Source organism: Schistocerca serialis, chromosome 5 (genome assembly GCF_023864345.2).
Source record: "Schistocerca serialis cubense isolate TAMUIC-IGC-003099 chromosome 5, iqSchSeri2.2, whole genome shotgun sequence".
Taxonomy (NCBI): domain Eukaryota; kingdom Metazoa; phylum Arthropoda; class Insecta; order Orthoptera; family Acrididae; genus Schistocerca; species Schistocerca serialis.
In genome coordinates, this window is record NC_064642.1 from 87,655,834 (window position 1) to 87,675,100 (window position 19,267).

General features: G+C 42.9%; 1 protein-coding gene across 1 annotated transcript in view; it reads right to left on the minus strand.

The window, feature by feature from the left end:
• Positions 1-487: 487 nt before the first annotated feature.
• LOC126481402 (proton-coupled amino acid transporter 1-like) overlaps positions 488-19,267 on the minus strand; it is a 277,953-nt gene continuing 259,173 nt past the window's right edge. Inside the window, exons 9-10 of the mRNA XM_050105131.1 lie at positions 14,313-14,485; positions 488-4,565 (exon numbers count right to left, since the gene is read on the minus strand). Coding sequence (XP_049961088.1) covers positions 4,330-4,565; positions 14,313-14,485 — 409 coding nt within the window. The 3' untranslated portion in view covers positions 488-4,329. The remainder of the gene's footprint in view (positions 4,566-14,312; positions 14,486-19,267) is intronic.

Consider the following 19,267-nt stretch of genomic DNA (forward strand, 5'->3'; position numbering starts at 1 on the left):
TCCTCCACAGGGGATGACACGGTGGTCGGATGGTCCCGGTAGGCCACTCGTGGTCTGAAGACGGAGTGCTTTTTTTTTTTTTTTTTTTTACCTAAGGAGTACTGGTAGAGCAGTGTGCATGCCAGTCGCTGCATACCCATCACATGGGAGCATAACTGAAGAATAGCATACACTTTCAAAGTAACAGCATTCCTACTAATTTCATAATGTCCATTTATAGACTGTTTAATTTGCGACGAAGTATGCTAAACAATTTAATAATAGTTGTTAATAGATTCGTCAAGGCTTTTTTTGACAGCTGCTTCTTTTTCACTCTCATTGCATCCCTAAGAATGAATAAATGGATGGAAAAGTCCCTAAAAGCTACATATTTTTATTAGAAAAATTCTTATTTCTAAGAACACATTTGTGATCAATCCGCAAAAACATATTCTGAATACCATTTAGAAAAAGGACTACAAAATTCATTTGTCCCTTGCAGTATGTATGTCTCTCTTATTCAGCATGCCTCAGAAATATCCAGTAAAAGAAAAGACATTGTTTTACAGTAAGGAATTTATTAGTAAGTTGCCGTAATAATAGGCAACACAGAGCTGTGATTAGTTTTCACTGTAAGCACACATTTCTGTGTAAGTGACAACTTTATTAAAGTGAAACATTGCTTACTATAAATATATACAGAATTTCGAAGAACGAGGACAACAAAGCACATATGATATTCAGTACCATATCCTCTGAACAAGTCATCCATACACAACGATAAATAATATAAGGACAAAAACGTATCATACATCATCGAACGTAATAATTTACAATCAGCCAGGTACTAACAACACAATTAAATACTGAAGTCCCGTAACCACTCTTCTAGAATATTTTATCGAAATTTTATCTCCGTATAGGGTACAGATTGTTACGTCTCTCACATAAATAATATAATAGCTAAGGCGTTAGCGATGTTTACGTTGGTATGTCATAGCAGTTGTGAGATAAAGCGTTCATTATGTTCGCTTTATAATATCCAGGTACTTTCCTTATTTTTACTTTTTACACCGAAAAAATATTCACAACGGAAGACTAGTCGTTTCATAATTGTTTAAAAAAGAAAGTAACATTTTAGTTCCTAGATGACTAAATTACTATTCCAGGCCTGCTGGGATGTCTACAGTCCGAAGGTTGTGACTGTATAGGAACCTTCAAAAATCAGAGCACGTACACGTTTTTATCACAGAAAATTTTCGTATTATAGGAACATACCCTCATACAGCATTAGAGAGCATACATTTAATAGTGTCCTTATAATAGTTTTTCATTCTGATGGTGGAGCCTCAAGAAATACCGTTTTGTGTGCTGTAGTTCGCAGGAAATATAAGTACATGTTTATGAATGATATAAAAATGATCTAAAGAAGATTTTGTTTCTGTTGTTTGAGGATATACTTTATAAGTGTTTGAACGTGTATCGGAATCGGATGGTTTCATGGAAACAGCTCAATATTTTAACCTGCACTTGTACTTCAGGGTGATAACCGGCTGCCTCGTTAAAATATTGTGCAGTTTATGCGGAAACAACTAACTTTACGGCCAACCACCATTCGAGCACGGTGTATACGACCTCAATGCCCTCTCATGTCAAATGAAAACGCCGAATGAAAACGATAAGTGCTTTCTGGACGTTCTCAAGAATCCATTTCTCAGGCGCGTATGAAAATACTGACTAGCCAAGGATATAATTTGAGGTTTTCTTCGGCAATTGCTACACGTGAAGCTTTTTCATGTTGCTCTTACTTTTAGCAACGCTTCCTGGAGGCAATATTACGTGGTTTCTATGCATCAATTCTTTGACTTGATATGATAAAAGTTCTTCCAGTTGCTGTTTGTTTCTGGATAGAACAACTTTTCTTTGGTCAAGTAAGCTAGAACGACACGAAGAACGAGAAAGAGGACTAAACATCCTGGTTTAATTATTGGATATTTGAGAGAGCCGCAAAATTAAGTACGTATTATGGCTATCATGCTAGCAAGATTTATAAAACTGTCATCTACAGAGGCAACGCTGTCTGACACACGTTAACTACACAAATTCTAATGCTAGAAGAAAAGTTTAGATTTATTTTCATGCATGATAGTCTCCGATCCTTTTTCGTACTGAAGTCCGGATCTAAATTATAATAATTATTACTAGTCATTGAATGGTGAGAATATAGAAGTACAATTTATCTCATTTTCTGCGGCTGACCTGATTACCAGAGACACAGTTTGTGGTTCTTGCAAGTTCGGTAAACAGAGTACAGTGCCTCTTTACTTTAAGAATGTAGTTGTGGTAAAAATTAAGGCCAATTAAAAAGTAAAAAAATTGATATAAAAAGCAGGAATATTATATTTTAACGTCGTTTTGACGTCGAGTTATTTCAGAGAGAGGAACCGGTCGTGTGCCTTTCAATGGAATGATACAGTATTTGCCTTAAAAGATTTAGGGAAACCACGCCAAACATAAATGCGGATAAACGAACGTGGTTTCGAACCGTGGTCCTGCCGAATGAATGTCCAGCGTCTTACCACTATGCCACATTGCTCGTTTAGTGATAATTAAAACCGGGTGATCAAAAAGTCAGTATAAATTTGAAAACTTAATAAACCACAGAATAATGTAGATAGAGAGGTAAAAATTGACACACATGCTTGGAATGACATGGGGTTTTATTAGAACAAAAAAAAAAGTTATCGAGCCTTTTTTCATCGAGGAAATGCGTGATTCTGGTTTTGTAACTGCTACCGTGGCGGGTGAGAGGTACGCCGATATGTTACAAAATCGCATCATCCCCAACGTGGCTGATAAATACCTACTGGAACGTACGATGTTTATGCAGGATGGCGCTCCACCCCATATTGCTAGACGCATGAAAGATCTCTTGCGCGCGTCGCTTGGTGATGACCGTGTGCTCAGTCGCCACTTTCGTCATGCTTGGCCTCCCAGGTCCCCAGACCTCAGTCCGTGCGATTATTGGCTTTGGGGTTACCTGAAGTCGCAAGTGTATCGTGATCGACCGACATCTCTAGGGATGCTGAAAGACAACACCCGACGCCAATGCCTCACCATAACTCCGGGCATACTTTCCAGTGCTGTTCACAACATTATTCCTCGACTGCAGCTATTGTTGAGGGATGATAGTGGACATATTGAGCATTTCCTGTAAAGAACATCATCTTTGCTTCGTCTTACTTTATTATGCTAATTATTACTATTTTGACCAGATGAAGCGCCATCAATCGGACATTTTTTGAACTTTTGTATTTTTTTGGTTCTAATAAAACCCCATGTCATTCCAAGCATGTGTGTCAATTTGTACCTCTCTATCTACATTTTTTCGTGATTTATTCAGTTTTCAAATTTATACTGACTTTTTGATCACCCAGTATATGAATGGATTCAAATGGTGTAGTGATGTAATGATGTTTATGCTAAACACGTACATTGTATATAACATGCATAGAAACACAGTAGGAACAAAGATTTAGATAGTCTTATGGCAGTGTATTCGTAAGCACTATCTATCGTGGGTTCTTTGTTCAGAATAAAATCTTAAAATGTGCTCTTTCTTTTTGAAGTCTCCTGTACTGTGAACAGGTTGCGCACCCCCGCGCAGGAAAATACGGAAAATTATCTATCAATTGTGTATCTTAGCACAGTATATCGGTTCAATAAGACCCCACAGATATTTAACGACTGAAAAATTATCTTGTCGCGATTTGGCTATGTACATTTTCGGACGGAAATGAGAATGGTAAAACTGCATCACGAAATGATATGTTTTCATGTACCCGTGAATACTTTTCGGATTGTGCATTATATTGAAACCAGTCTCAGGTGTAAAGTGTCCACTTCGTCATTAAGAGCCCTTTCAGGCTACAGCCTGGGTCGAGACCTGGTCAATGGTCGCACCACGAACGAGTTGTCCTCCCAGCTGAATGGAACGGCAAGCAATGTCAGATGCCACGAGATCGACGTCTCGGGAAGACGAGAAACATACTTAAAGCACACTACATCTATAAGCCAAGTGTTCTTCTCCGAATTTGATATTTTGGTGGCCGCCATACTGTGCGAAACGGAGAGTCTGTCGAGGCTGTACATCGAGTTCCGTTCAGAATACACAGCACAAGTGGCTGGGCGAACAGCCGTCCGAATATCTGTAAGTGCGGCACTGGGCTCTGTGGGAGGCCGTGGGGAAGTGCGAGCGGGGCACCAGCTTTCTGCTAGCAGCCCGGGTGGCGCCTTCCAGACTGCCAGGGGAGCGACCTTCCGCTGAGGCGAGCTCCGCCGTCTTCTGCCTCAGAAGAGCTGCTGGACCATGGAGACGACGCTGGCGTAGGTGCCCGTGAGGAAGGAGACGACGCCGACGAAGAAGATGAAGCCGTCCTTGATGACGAGTGGCCAGGAGATGCCGTACTCCCAGCGGTAGACCACGTCGATGACGGGCGGTATCAGCAGGGCCAGGGTGCACGACGAGACGGCTCCGATCAGCGAGATGAACACGCTCAGGTTGGGCACCACCTCGGCCAGCACGACTGCGAACAAGCAAACGTGGTGCCAAAACCTGCCACTTTTACTTCATAAACGCAGCGACGAGGTAGTCATTACTCATGAAAGCGTTATTTATACCTACATACTCTGCTCTAAAAATCACTATCTAGAGCAGTGTTCGTAAATATCTTGTACAAATCATCACATTTAAGAGGGGTAAGACGTCAAACGGGACGACTTGGAGCAGGAGAGGCGCCACAAGACATTTTAATTTCCACTGTCTTTACTTTTACAAATACATTCATAAAACTTTGTCAGCATGACCAGGATGGATTCAGGATTCACACTCATAGCAGTGGAAGTTCAAAAACATAACAAAATAAATTTTGTTACATGCGAAATTTCATCATTTTTTTCACTTGCTATTGACTGCTATTGTTGCTATAGGTACACTTTTCTTCATAAGCAAGAGAGATTCTTCGATGAATTTTGCACAGAATACAAATCATACTTATAGGTGCATGAAACTCTAGAATTTACTTAATTTACGAAAAAATTAACGAGCTGTTAAAATATAATATTCCTGCTTTTTATATCAATTTTTTTACTTTTTAATTGGCATTAATTTTTACCAAAATTACATTCTTAAAGTAAAGAGGCACTGTACTCTCTTTACCGAACTACATTTTAAACTTCATGTTTAGAAAAAACTCAAATTTTATAGTTAACTATCTCAATTTTTTCCACAGCTTTTAATAGATTTGTAAAATTCTAGAGTTTCATACACCTGCAAGTATGGTTTACATGCTGTGCAAAATTCATCGAAGAATCTCTCTTACTTATAAAGAAAAGTGTACCTATAGCAACAAATGTAGCCAATAGTAAGCGATAAAATGGTGAAATTTCACATGTAAAAAAAATGTACTTTGTTATGTTTTTGAGCTTCCACTGCTGTGAGTGTGACTCCTGAATCCTTCCTGGTCGTACTGACAAAGTTTTATGAATTTGTTTATAAAAGTGTAGACAGTGGAAATTAAAATGTCCTGTGGTGCCTCTCCTGCTCCAGGTTGGCCCGTTTGACGTCCTACCCTCCTTAACTAATATCCATCGGAAGATTGATACAATGTTTATAAAGATGTTTTTTTTTCCTTTTAACAGAACCTAGCCAGGAATTATGTCATATTTGATGAAGTTCAGGTTATAAATGTTTCACGAATGAAGACATTTTTTCTGTTGTGTCAGTGCCCTTGAAACTGACTTACTCCTATTTTCTTTTTCCATATTGATCATAACGACTGGAAACATTTTTATCAGGCTAGCTTGTTTCAGCTTATTGTAGTCCTCATCAGATCAACACCAAGAAAGAAAAATGTATGGGTATCTCGTAATTGCATCAATGTAGCTATCTAATAGCACAGTAAGAACATGATGAAAATTTGTGTATTACAGTTTGAAACCATTTACAAGCAATTTAAGCCGGCCGGAGTGGCCGAGCGGTTCTAGGCGCTTCAGTCTGGCACCGTGTGATCTCTACGGTCACGGATTCGAATCCTGTCTCGGGCTGAGTGTGTGTGCTGTCCTTAGATTAGTTAGGTTTAAGTAGTTCTAAGATCCCGGGGACTGATGACCTCAGCTGTTAAGTCCCATAGTGCTCAGAGCCATTTGAACCATTTGAACACGCAATTTAAAATGATCTCATACCTAGTCGGGTCTGCACATTAGTGCTCTCACATTGTATTTAGACACGAATTGGTCACTGCAGACCCCTACGCCAAACACTATTTGATTGTTTACAAAGGCATCCTTTCCCTTCCGTCTGGCGGCGCAAATGTGTTGATGTGCAGGTAACATGTGTACATTAGCCATTATATCATTATACCACTTTTTCATGTCTAGTACTTTGAATAACTGTGGTTCGATATCAAAACTACAAACCCGATGATCCGATGTATAACCCCCCAGTGGTCCTAGGTCTTTTTTTCTCTCAGTTAACGCATGTTAATGTCAAAACTTCCAAGTTGCACCGTGGTTTGGAGACCACATTAAACTGTAGATCTCAGTAGAACTGGTTGGCTACACCTGTTCACAGAGACAAGGTCATGCCTCCTCCGTTTGGACTATATCTAGTAAAGCACTGCAACATTCGAATCAGTCTTCGGGTTAAGTATATTTTCATCTTTTTTTTTTTAAATTGTAAATAAGCAACTTTATACGAAACATACGTTGTAAAATAATATTACTCCATCCTTACTACTAGCTTACAAGGGAGTATTCATTTTTGGAACTGAATAGGAAAGGAATCATTCTGACTTTGTGTACAAATGATTTTATACTGTAGTTATGTTGATGTACTGTAGGACAGCTTCATTGGTGTAATTATGAGACATACGTGCTGCATTGCACCAGCTCTGTGTTTCGACAAACGACTTTCACAAGGTAGTGACTGAGTCATTGAACATCGTTCCAGCAATATTAAGAATCATCAACGTTATATATAGTGTAAACACATTATGAAAATAAGGCAAAGAAGTGCTCTTTCAGTGCATCCCATCCCATGTTGGAATTCAATATGAGGTGGCAGACAAACTATCCAAGAAAATTACTTCAATACATGACGTCGCACGTCTTTATATGTACATAATATCGTACAGATTATTATACGCTACTGGTAGGAAATAAGAAATACAATAAAAAATTATTCCAGAATATCCACAGCAAGAAAAAGGGGCAATACTGCAACTAATCACATGTCATAATTTCCTTGCAGAACACCCATATCCAATTGTGTGTAGCCCTCGCCCAAATATGTAATTGGTAAAAAAGGGCATTCTGTAATAAACTGTTATCGTTTACTAACTTGTGAAGGATTACAACACTATAAAACTACATGCTATATTGAGAAGCCTGAAAAAAATGTTTATGTACCAATGTTAAGAGATTTAAATAACTAAAGGAAACAAAGCCGTATTTTTCTGATGATGAAATTCTGTCTCTCGTTTTATGGAAATGTGCTTTGAATAAAACTGATGTTATTCGTTGTTATTTGCCTCAACAGTGCCAAATCGGTTCCTCTTCGGACGAACGCGCAATTCCAGGGAGCACAATGGTTAGTAAATAGACTCACATCAGCGAGGAACGGAGTTTAAATTCCTGTCTGCGCAAATAGATTCAAATTTTTCCCACATCAGTATACCAGAATACTGTGAAAAGTCTCTTGAATAGGCCAAGGTCAATTTCATTCTAAATAATGTTGTAACTCAGCTATTTCCTTGCGTCTGTGCTGTTGACAAAATGTGCACTGTGATATAACAAACCCTAAGAATGAAGATTAGGGTTTAACGTGCCGTCGACATTGACGTTATTAGAGATGGAGCGCGAGCATAGAATGTTTCAAGGACGGGAAGGAAATCGACCGTGTTCTTTCAACGGAATCATCCCGTCATTTTCCTAAAGCGATTTAGGGAAATCACGTAAAACCAAAATCTGGTTGGCCAGACACGGATTTGAACCGCCTTTCTTCCGAATATGCTAACCACCGCGCCACTGTGCTCAGTGTGGGTATTGATAATTTCATGTGTAAGACAGTAACGTCACACAAATTTATTTGTATGTAAATGTATTTTGTGCATTCCTTCTTACATTCGATGAAAACAGAAACTTAATTGTACCTTTCATAAAGTTATTTACAACATTTTCAATAAATACGATATTGCTATACCTGATGGTTGTTGATACTGGCAACTATGGATACATTTCATGTACACTCCTGGAAATGGAAAAAAGAACACATTGACACCGGTGTGTCAAACCCACCATACTTGCTCCGGACACTGCGAGAGGGCTGTACAAGCAATGATCACATGCACGGCACAGCGGACACACCAGGAACCGCGGTGTTGGCCGTCGAATGGCGCTAGCTGCGCAGCATTTGTGCACCGCCGCCGTCAGTGTCAGCCAGTTTGCCGTGGCATACTGAGCTCCATCGCAGTCTTTAACACTGGTAGCATGCCGCGACAGCGTGGACGTGAACCGTATGTGCAGTTGACGGACTTTGAGCGAGGGCGTATAGTGGGCATGCGGGAGGCCGGGTGGACGTACCGCCGAATTGCTCAACACGTGGGGCGTGAGGTCGCCAGTGGTCGGCGGAAGGTGCACGTGCCCGTCGACCTGGGACCGGACCTCAGCGACGCACGGATGCACGCCAAGACCGTAGGATCCTACGCAGTGCCGTAGGGGACCGCACCGCCACTTCCCAGCAAATTAGGGACACTGTTGCTCCTGGGGTATCGGCGAGGACCATTCGCAACCGTCTCCATGAAGCTGGGCTACGGTCCCGCACACCGTTAGGCCGTCTTCCACTCACGCCCCAACATCGTGCAGCCCGCCTCCAGTGGTGTCGCGACAGGCGTGAATGGAGGGACGAATGGAGACGTGTCGTCTTCAGCGATGAGAGTCGCTTCTGCCTTGGTGCCAATGATGGTCGTATGCGTGTTTGGCGCCGTGCAGGTGAGCGCCACAATCAGGACTGCATACGACCGAGGCACACAGGGCCAACACCCGGCATCATGGTGTGGGGAGCGATCTCCTACACTGGCCGTACACCACTGGTGATCGTCGAGGGGACACTGAATAGTGCACGGTACATCCAAACCGTCATCGAACCCATCGTTCTACCATTCCTAGACCGGCAAGGGAACTTGCTGTTCCAACAGGACAATGCACGTCCGCATGTATCCCGTGCCACCCAACGTGCTCTAGAAGGTGTAAGTCAACTACCCTGGCCAGCAAGATCTCCGGATCTGTCCCCCATTGAGCATGTTTGGGACTGGATGAAGCGTCGTCTCACGCGGTCTGCACGTCCAGCACGAACGCTGGTCCAACTGAGGGGCCAGGTGGAAATGGCATGGCAAGCCGTTCCACAGGACTACATCCAGCATCTCTACGATCGTCTCCATGGGAGAATAGCAGCCTGCATTGCTGCGAAAGGTGGATATACACTGTACTAGTGCCGACATTGTGCATGCTCTGTTGCCTGTGTCTATGTGCCTGTGGTTCTGTCAGTGTGATCATGTGATGTATCTGACCCCAGGAATGTGTCAATAAAGTTTCCCCTTCCTGGGACAATGAATTCACGGTGTTCGTATTTCAATTTCCAGGAGTGTATTTTGATTAAATGTGTTAATCTTTACACATAGAATATATGTGTAAGTTAATTTAAACACTGTCTTTGCAAGTGATAAATAATTAGATTACATGCCAGCAAATGTAATCGCTGTTCTTTCTCACCTTGCGAAAGGAGCCATTGTAGACATGTTTTGTATTTAGCTGCAGTTTGTAGCTCATGGTAGCAGACTGAAGTTATTTTTGTCAACGAGTCGTTTGAAGTGTTTAAGATAAGAAGTCAAAAGCGTAAACATTCATCATTTCATTGCTTGTAATCCACTGGCTTTCTCAATCCCCAGAAGCTTCAGATTTTTTTCATACAGGAAAATCCAGGAACAACATTTGTACCTCAAAGACAACATATATAACCAGCCTAAGCACCAGATACAAAGAAACTATTTAATGTGACCGTTTCCATATTTAACATTCTGCAAATTACACACACCTATTGTTAGATTTTTTAATGGCGATTTGACCTTTTATTGAAATTCGCTTATTACATGTGTGGACATCATCCAGGATACATTAACATACAAAGAAATTAATCATGGAAGAGTATTTTTCAGGTAGCCTAAAAGATGTTAAATAGATGTAAAATGTAATGGACTGGAAACTGAACTGGAAACTAATCAATATCAGTGAACAATATGATTGGACAACAATGTGGGCATAACTCACCTATAACAGTATCAGGTTAAATAACTTACCAATTTTCAGCTTTCTTCTTTAATCATTTAACCAGGGTAGACAACATAGACAGATTTTTGTGTAAGTTGAGACTGTCGTTTTTCAAAGTCCAAACTTATTGAAAGAGGACGATTCAGGACTAAATAAGGGCATTGAAAATTTGATGGATAAACCTATCATCGAACAATTTTTGACGGACATGACCAAGTTGATAGAAACAGTAAGACTGTGGGAAATGAGTTAGGAAATCAAATTGTTGAAACAAATAGCTGAATTGTTAAGAACAGTGACATTTTAAAGAAGTCTGTGTTTACTGACTCGGCAGATTTAACAATTAGATATCTCACATCTTGAAGAGTAGCTTGTAACACCAATATCGATTGTAAGTAGGTTATACTATGTTTCTATGTGTATGTGACTATGAAGTGGTTGTTCGTTACTAATTAAGGTCTTTGATTTGTGACAGGAAATTTAAAGTTTGTTATTTATGTATTGTAGAAGCTAAAGAATGTTTAAAATATTGGAAGCTGGTTCATGCTTAGGGAACTTGCATTGTAAAGTATAAAAGCTGTAGGGAACCCCCTCCACTACGGACGTCGCTTGGCGCATGCTAAAAGGTGCTTTTGTCGGTCGATCTGGGGGGCTACTTGGTGGGCACGCTATGCATTCAGTGGTTAGCTGTTGTACGGTAAACATCGATGGTGCCAAGTGAGGCATTTGGAAGCCGTTTTATATGGAAATTTGCCCCGTATGTGGTTTTGGCTATTGCATGGTGCTCTTGATATTATGAAATGGCTCTAAAACGAGAAAAATCCGTCGCCAAGAAGAAATTGTAAGGAGCTTTCAACATCAAGAGTGTGAGACCAGTTAGCTGCCACGTTGCTTGCCATCACTATTGCGCCATTGCTCCGCCAACTTCAGGAACACTAATATGTATTATAGCATGGACCAGTATATTTGTGTTAGTGTTTTTTCAATAATAATTCAGGTGCTATAAACCTGTGTTTGAACCCTGGCGTTATCCTAATCATGAACCGATGCAGGATCCCATCCTAAATGTTAAGAAACCGAGTATCCTGTTTCTAACTAAATAGCGATTTGGTTTCGTATTAAATGTGCAAAAGTTCAGTGCCAAAGGGTGTAAATGTTTCTATCTAAAATACCTACTTCTCAGGTGATGAAAAAGGCATGTAAATTGAACTTATATGAAACGTAAATTTGTATTGATTGTTACCATGAACTATTTTCTGAGGTTAACTCAGATATGTATTTGAGTAATTTGCTTTAAAGGAATAAAATATTAACTATTCCAAGTGGAGTTAGGAATCAATATTAGTGAACTGCACTTTGGTTCTGAAATAATCCCGGAGTTTGCCTGGAGACACAGTAACAGTTTATGGGTGCACACCATATTTTTCTCTTCTAGGAAAGATAATTGCAATATTTGTTGTTACTAAGGAAATCTGAGTCATTTCCATGAATGAGAGTATAAAAAGTGTATGTGCAGTATTATTTAATTTCATTTGTGGTATGTATATGTTAGTTAAATCGGAACTCTTTTCATGCCCAACTTCGGTCCAGCATGTCCTGTAGTAACCTCTCAGTACTGAGTTGATAAATGATTGCAATAGTAACTATTATTATTATAAGTGAAGTACCATTTATCTTCCTATGACTACTGATTTGTGTAAATGATAGCTACTGCAACCCATAACTTAGATAGCCCTATAGTCGTGTGTATCCAGTGCACTATTCAAAGGGGGTGTTAATGAAAGTCACTTTAGCTACTCATATTCAGTTTCCTTGAACAAAATATTTCAAATTATTATGCCCAATTAGGCTAGCGACCGTTTGTTATTTCACTTGTATGCACTTCTCTACTTTCATTATCGAAGTAAATCCTGTTAAGTTTTCTATTGATTGCCATATACACGAAATTATTGTCAGATACCCTTTATCCATTAGGTAAAAACACGGTCAGACATCAAATTCCTACCAGAAGGTAACGCTAGTTTGTGAACATAGTGCTATATTTGGCGCGAACTTGCAAGAGAAAGTTATAAGCTGCCTTAGTTGGGTGAAAGACTGTCTCTCTTATGTACCCACACAGAAAAAAAAATCTCTGGAGTGAGGTCTGGTGACCTGGGAGGGCAAATGTAATGAACAACATGCCCAGACTGCAACATGCAAAATGATTTCTGTAACGATGTTGCTATAAAAAACAACACCATAGTTGTGTCAATACTTTGAACCTTCCTCCATCTACTGACCCATCTACTGACATGAGCAACATGATTCTATCTTTTATTGTTTGTCTGCACTAAACAGCTGAAATCTGTTGTTTCCTTTCGAATCACTCTGTATGCAAACAAATGTGCAGAATAAGCGGTCTTGTTTACATAAAAAGATATGTAAGGGGAATGATGAAAGTTTAATGGTGTTGTCTTTATCTTGTAAAGTCAAACTAATTTCTAACTTGACTGTTATTGAATGTTATTATTATTATTATTATTATTATTATTATTATTGTGGTTGTTGTTGTAATTGGTTGAGAACTTTGGAAAATACACAAACAGGTTCACACCTTTAGTAGAAACAGATGCGGAAGACGCCTATGATGATACAGATAAACGTTAGCATGTGAATTACAGGGAGACATACACACTTTATGTGTTATGTGGCCGGCCGAGGTGGCCGTGCAGTTCTAGGCGCTGCAGTCTGGAACCGCGAGACCGCTAAAGTCGCAGGATCGAATCCTGCCTCGGGCATGGATGTGTGTGATGTTCATAGGTTAGTTAGGTTTAACTAGTTTTCTATGGGACTAATGACCTCAGAATTTGAGTCCCATAGTGCTCAGAGCAATTTGAACTATTTGTGTTATGTGCGTGAAATGCACAGGGCCTCGAGCTGTAGCAGCAGTGTATTTGTACTTGTTTTCTATGCTACAACCTTCGTCTTATATCCTACCTCTCAATCGTATCTCTCTCTGTCAATACTAATTTTGTCTGTTAGTTAGGAATCCTCAAATTTTGATGTATAACGAACCTTATGCTTTATTGTTACAAAACATCAAACCATATATGAAATTGTGTAAATGCAGGAAAATACGTACTACACATTTACCACTGAGTAAATCAGTATTCTGGTATGTTCTGGGGCTTATTGAGATTTTACTACATCATGAAGACTGAAGATTTTTTATACTATATTGATGACATTTATTATTCTTTTTATATCTGAATGTTCAATATTTGTCTATGCTATATGAAATGTTAGGAAGTGGGATGGGATCGGTCATACTACATTAGATTTACACTCTGCAGCGGAGTGTGCGTTTATATGAAACTTCCTGGCAGACTAAAACTGAGATCCAGACCGAGACTCGAACTTGGGTCCTTTGACTTTCGCGGGCGGTTGCTGTACCATCTGAGTTACCCAAGCACGACTCAATGTTTTTCTTTCTTTTTCTGTTCAAATAAATGGACACTAAAGCCATTACTATTGGCCACCATAATACGTGTAAGATTGACCTTATTAAGGAACACCGACAGTACTTAGGCCCAATTTTTGATAGTTAACATCTACTTCGATAGTAATCAAAAATAAGAACTGAAATAATAGTGATGATCCTTTTACTTCACTCAACACTTGACGGAAAAAAGAAGTAATTTGAATGTCACATATGCAGGCAAAATGGAAACGAGTAATTGCGGAAATCGGATGATAGTTGGGCAATTACGATATCGGTCCCATACAGTACTTGACAACACATGTACGCTAAAAACATTTGGAACAGAAGCGTACAGGCAGTCATTCTCCCACTCGCTCCATCCGTAAATGGAACGGGAAGAAAGCTTGCAGTAAGTGAAATAAAAAAAAAAAAACTTTCTGCCAAACAGTTGGCAGTGATTCTCTGGACAGAGTTCGGAAGCCGTACTCACAGGTGAGAGTGACGAGGGCGGTCCGGAAGGCCGTCTCGACGAGCGCCGGCCGCCTGAAGGGTCCCCAGCGGCTGACGATGCCGGGCCAGATGATCCTCGCCGGTACGTACATCTGCAGCGCGTACGAGAACAGGATGCCCAGCGCGATCACCACCTTGATGACCTGCGACAGGCTGTAAGTGGCCAGCAGTTAGGGGAAGATCCGCTAACCGTCTTATTCTACAAAGCACGCTGGACAAACAATAAGTCACCCAAAGGCGACATCACAATAACACCGATGGGGAAGAGAGTCAACAAGTTCCTTTAGGTACTTCGTATCAAGCTGAAGCTGCTCACGATTAGATCCCGTAGAGCTTTCAAGTTGCCGAGATGTAGATAGCTGCGTTGCCCCTGCATTTCTAAATTTTCCCAGGGATCATAGGTCGCGTGTCAGTCGGGCTGGTGCTGGCTTCCTTTCCTGGGTGTTCTGCAGTAACCACAACCAACAGCGGGAACGCCTTGGGCTGCGGACCGGAGCCGCCATGCGGGGGAGCCGCCGGCGGTGGAGCGCGCACCACCGGGTAAACACAGGGCGAGTCGGACGACAGACCACCGACAACTGACAACAACCGATGAGCGACACAACAAGGAAGAGATACACAACGGAGGCTTGTGGAAACCACAACACCAAACACCAAACGTAAATCCACTCGGAACCAGAGCCAGGCAAATGTCAACAACGCGCAACGACCAGAACGCAGTACCGCCGAGATAGAAACGAAATCCAGAGCGAGTACCAGACTGGCTGGACTAGGTTTTTTTTAACTTTATTGTTATTTTTAAACCTGTTTACAGGCAGGCCAGCAGCAGCATACTATGCCGCTCTTGGGCCATAGAGAAACACAAAAGAGACAAATGAAGACAATTAGAGAAAAACATGGTGGACATATAAACGGATACAAACACTTTTTAAAATACATGGAGCCATTCACGGGCATAGAGTCCAAGATAAAATTTGTTCAGACACTTGGACACATACATAGACGAAAACTGTCACACGCAAACGTAGGTGCACAAAACGAATAACACTGAAGCACAAACGACAGCACACACAGAAACACGAGGCGTTGATCTCCGGCGCGCGAATGTTCACTAAGCGTGTACGAGTCCGGGGACCTGCCAAGAGAGGAGGAGTGGGGGGTGGGAGAGGGAGCGTGGAGAGCAGAGATGCCACGGGCATGGGAGATAGGGGGAGGGAGGAAGGGGGAGGGAAAGCCCCGGGGAAGAGTAGTGGAGTAAGGGGGATAGGGGGAAAAGGAGAGAGAAGGGAGGGAGGGAGGGTACCCAAAGGAAAAGACACAGGATGTGGGAGGGGAGGATCAAAGTTGGTAGGAGGGGTAGATGGAGGGGAGGAGGACATCACCAGGGAGGGGGAGCTGGCGGAAGCCACCTTGGAGAGGGTAAGGAGGGTGGAGAGATGGAGACTGGGTGGTACATGGGAATAAAGGTGCGGCAGCGGGCAGGGGTGGGAGAGGATGGGCGAGACAAGTGGGTGAGGAGGGTCGAGTTTACGGAGGTGTACAGGATCTGTATCCTTTCAAGGAAAAGGAGGAGGTGGGGGAATGGAATGAGATCGTACAGGATCCATGTGGGGGAGGGGAGACAGATGCGATAGACGAGGCGGAGAGCATGGTGTTCAAGGATTTGAAAGGATTTATAAAAGGTAGGGGGGGGGGCGGAGATCCAGGCCGGATGGGCATAACAAAGGATAGGGCGGATGAGGGATTTATAGGTGTGGAGTATAGTGGAGGGGTCCAGACCCAATGGCCGGAAAGGAGCTTGAGGAGATGGAGTCGGGAGCGTGCCTTGGCTTGGATTGTCCGGAGATGGGGGGGTCCAGGAGAGGCGACGGTCGAGGGTGACACCAAGGTACTTAAGGGTGGGGGTGAGGGCGATAGGACGACCATAGATGGTGAGATAGAAATCAAGGAGTCGGAAGGAAGGAGTGGTTTTGCCTACAATGATCGCCTGGGTTCTGGAGGGATTTACCTTGAAAACCACTGGTTGCACCAAGTGGTGAACTGGTCAAGATGGGATTGGAGAAGGTGTTGGGAGCGCTGCAGGGCGGGGGCAAGGGCAAGGAAGGCGGTGTCATCGGCAAACTGGAGAAGGTGGACGGGGGGGTGACGGCGGCGGCATGTCCGCCGTATATAAAAGGTACAGAAGGGGGGAGAGGACGGAGCCTTGGGGCACACCAGCGGAGGGGGAAAAAGGTGTAGGAATCTGTGTTATGGATGGTGACGTAGGAAGGACGGTGGGAGAGAAAGGAGCTGATCAGATGGACGTAGTTAATGGGAAGGGTGAAGGTTTGGAGCTTTAAGAGGAGACCGGAATGCCACACGCGGTCATAGGCACATTCGAGGTCCAAGGAGAGGAAGATTGCGGAGCGACGGGAATTAAGCTGTTCGGAAAGGAGATGAGTGAGGTGAAGGAGAAGGTCGTCGGAAGAGAAGGATGGCCGAAAGCCACACTGGGTAGGGGGAAGGAGGCGGTGCTGGCGGAGATGGCGGGTGAGGATAGATTCCAGGACCTTGCTGAAGACCGAGGTAAGGCTGATGGGACGGTAGGAGGAGACGGCGGACGGCGGTTTACCAGGTTTAAGGAACATCAGGATACGGGAGGTTTTCTACAGGTCGGCGTAGTAACCGGTGGACAGGACTACATTGTAGAGTTGAGAGGAAAGAGACAGGAGCTTCACGAAGGTGACGGTAGGTGACACGATCGTGACCAGGAGCGGTGTTGCGTTTCGTGCGGAGTGTAGCAATGAGATCCTGTGTAGTGATAGGGGCATTGAGCTGGACTAGGGCACAGCGGGTCCCTATATACGAAAACGGAGGGAGCGGCCATTGGCCGCTGTCTGCACGTGGCTTAGCGGTGGCGCCCTCGCTGCGCGGAATAGTCGCCGCGGAGGCGGAGCCCACTATGGGCTGACCACGTCCATTGGTTCTGCCGCGTGTTCGACTTCCCCGGCGGAAGGTACTAGATGTTCGTCAAACCAGGAACGTATACCTGCAGTTCTGAGAAGCTTGCTTTTGTCATCTTGGCAGACGGGAGTGCCCATAGTATACTAATCGTGAAGTTATCGTCTCCGAACTGCTCCTCTACTGTGTGCAATAAATAATGCTGTAAAATGTGTTCATATAATTCCGCGTTTAGCGTTTTCTTAAGCGCAATAGGTGGGCCACAGCCTTTCCACAAAAAACACACCCATAACGTAACACCACCTTCTCTGTACTTCACTGCTGACACCACACATGATCGCTGGTAATGTTCTCCAGGCATTCTGTAGATCTAAACCCTTCCATGGGATTGCTGCCGGGTACAGGGTGAGTCATCACTCCAGATCACTCATTTCCAATCGTCTGCTGTCCTGTAGCGTTGCTCTTTACATCACCTCAAGCGTCACTCAGCTCTGACTTTAGAAATGTGTGGCTTTTGAGTAACTGCGAGACCATTGTACCCAATTCTTTTTAACTTCCGACAAACATTAATTGCGCTAACTGGTAGTACTCTGAAAATCTCGAGTGCTTCTCTCCGCTGATTTCATGAGTTTTTTTTGCAACCATCCTCTTTAATGATCGACAGTCCCTGTCCTATAGTACATGACGTCTGCCTGGTCTCGATTTAGCTCTGATCGTTCCTTCGCGTTGCCCTTCCACGATCACATCGCCAACACTGACTTGGGTAGCTTTAGAAGGCTGGTGCTGGCTTCCTCTCCTGAGTGTTCGTCAAACCAGGAACGTATACCTGCAGTTCTGAGAAGCCTGCTGTTGTCATCTTGGCAGACGGGAGTGTCCATAGTATACTAATCGTGAAGATGTGGAAGAAATGGGACATTTGGTCATCGAGAATGCTGAAATAAACAACCTGGTTCATGGTTCCAGAATGAGATTTTTCACTCTGCAGCGGAGTGTGCGCTGATATGAAACTTCCTGGCAGATTAAAACTGTGTGCCGGACCGAGACTCGAACTCGGGACCTTTCCCGCGAAAGGCAAAGGTCCCGAGTTCGAGTCTCGGTCCGGCACACAGTTTTAATCTGCCACGAAGTTTCAACCTGGTTCATATTCACGGTAATTTCAATGAGCGCTACAAACATCTCCAAAGCCTCACATAACCAATTCTAGCATGAACTACAACCTATACACACTGCTAATTAAACGCCTCATTGGACTGCCGATGCACACGACGTCGTGTATTGCTCGAAACACCGCGCCTCGTTGGACGACAATATACACCTTCAGTCAGCTACTTTTCAGTTAGTGTCTTTGGGCCTATGAAAAGGTGCTGATTTACGTGCCACTTTGAGCATCTACATCTACATGACTACTGTACAATTCACTCTTAAGTACCTGGCAAAGTGTTGTTAGGACCATTTTAGGACTACTTCTCTATCGTTCCACCCTGACAGTGCGCGGAAAAATGAACACTTAAATCCTTCTGTACGAACTCTGATTTCTCTTATTTTATTACGATGATCATTTTCCTCTATTTTGTTTGGCGATATTATCCTGTTTCCACATTCAGACGAGGAACTCGGTGACTGAAATTTCGCTGAGACGAAAAACGCGTTTGGCATTATAATTGCCAAAACCAACTCGCATATATCCCTGACACTCACCCTACCTCCGCCCTGAACCCCCCCCCCCCCCCCCCCCCTCAGTATTCTACTACAGTACAAAACGAGATGCCCTTCTTTGGGCTTTTTCGAAGTTCTCCGTCAATCTTGTCTGGTAAGGATCTCACCCTGCACAGTAGTACTTTAGCAGAGAACGGAGAAGCGTACTGTTGGAAGTCTCTTTAGTAGCTCTGTTCCATCCTCTGCGTGTTGTGCCAATAAAACGAAGTCTTTGCTTAACCTTCCACACAACATTATCTACGCGATCGTCCCAATTTAAGTTGTTCGTCATTGTTATTT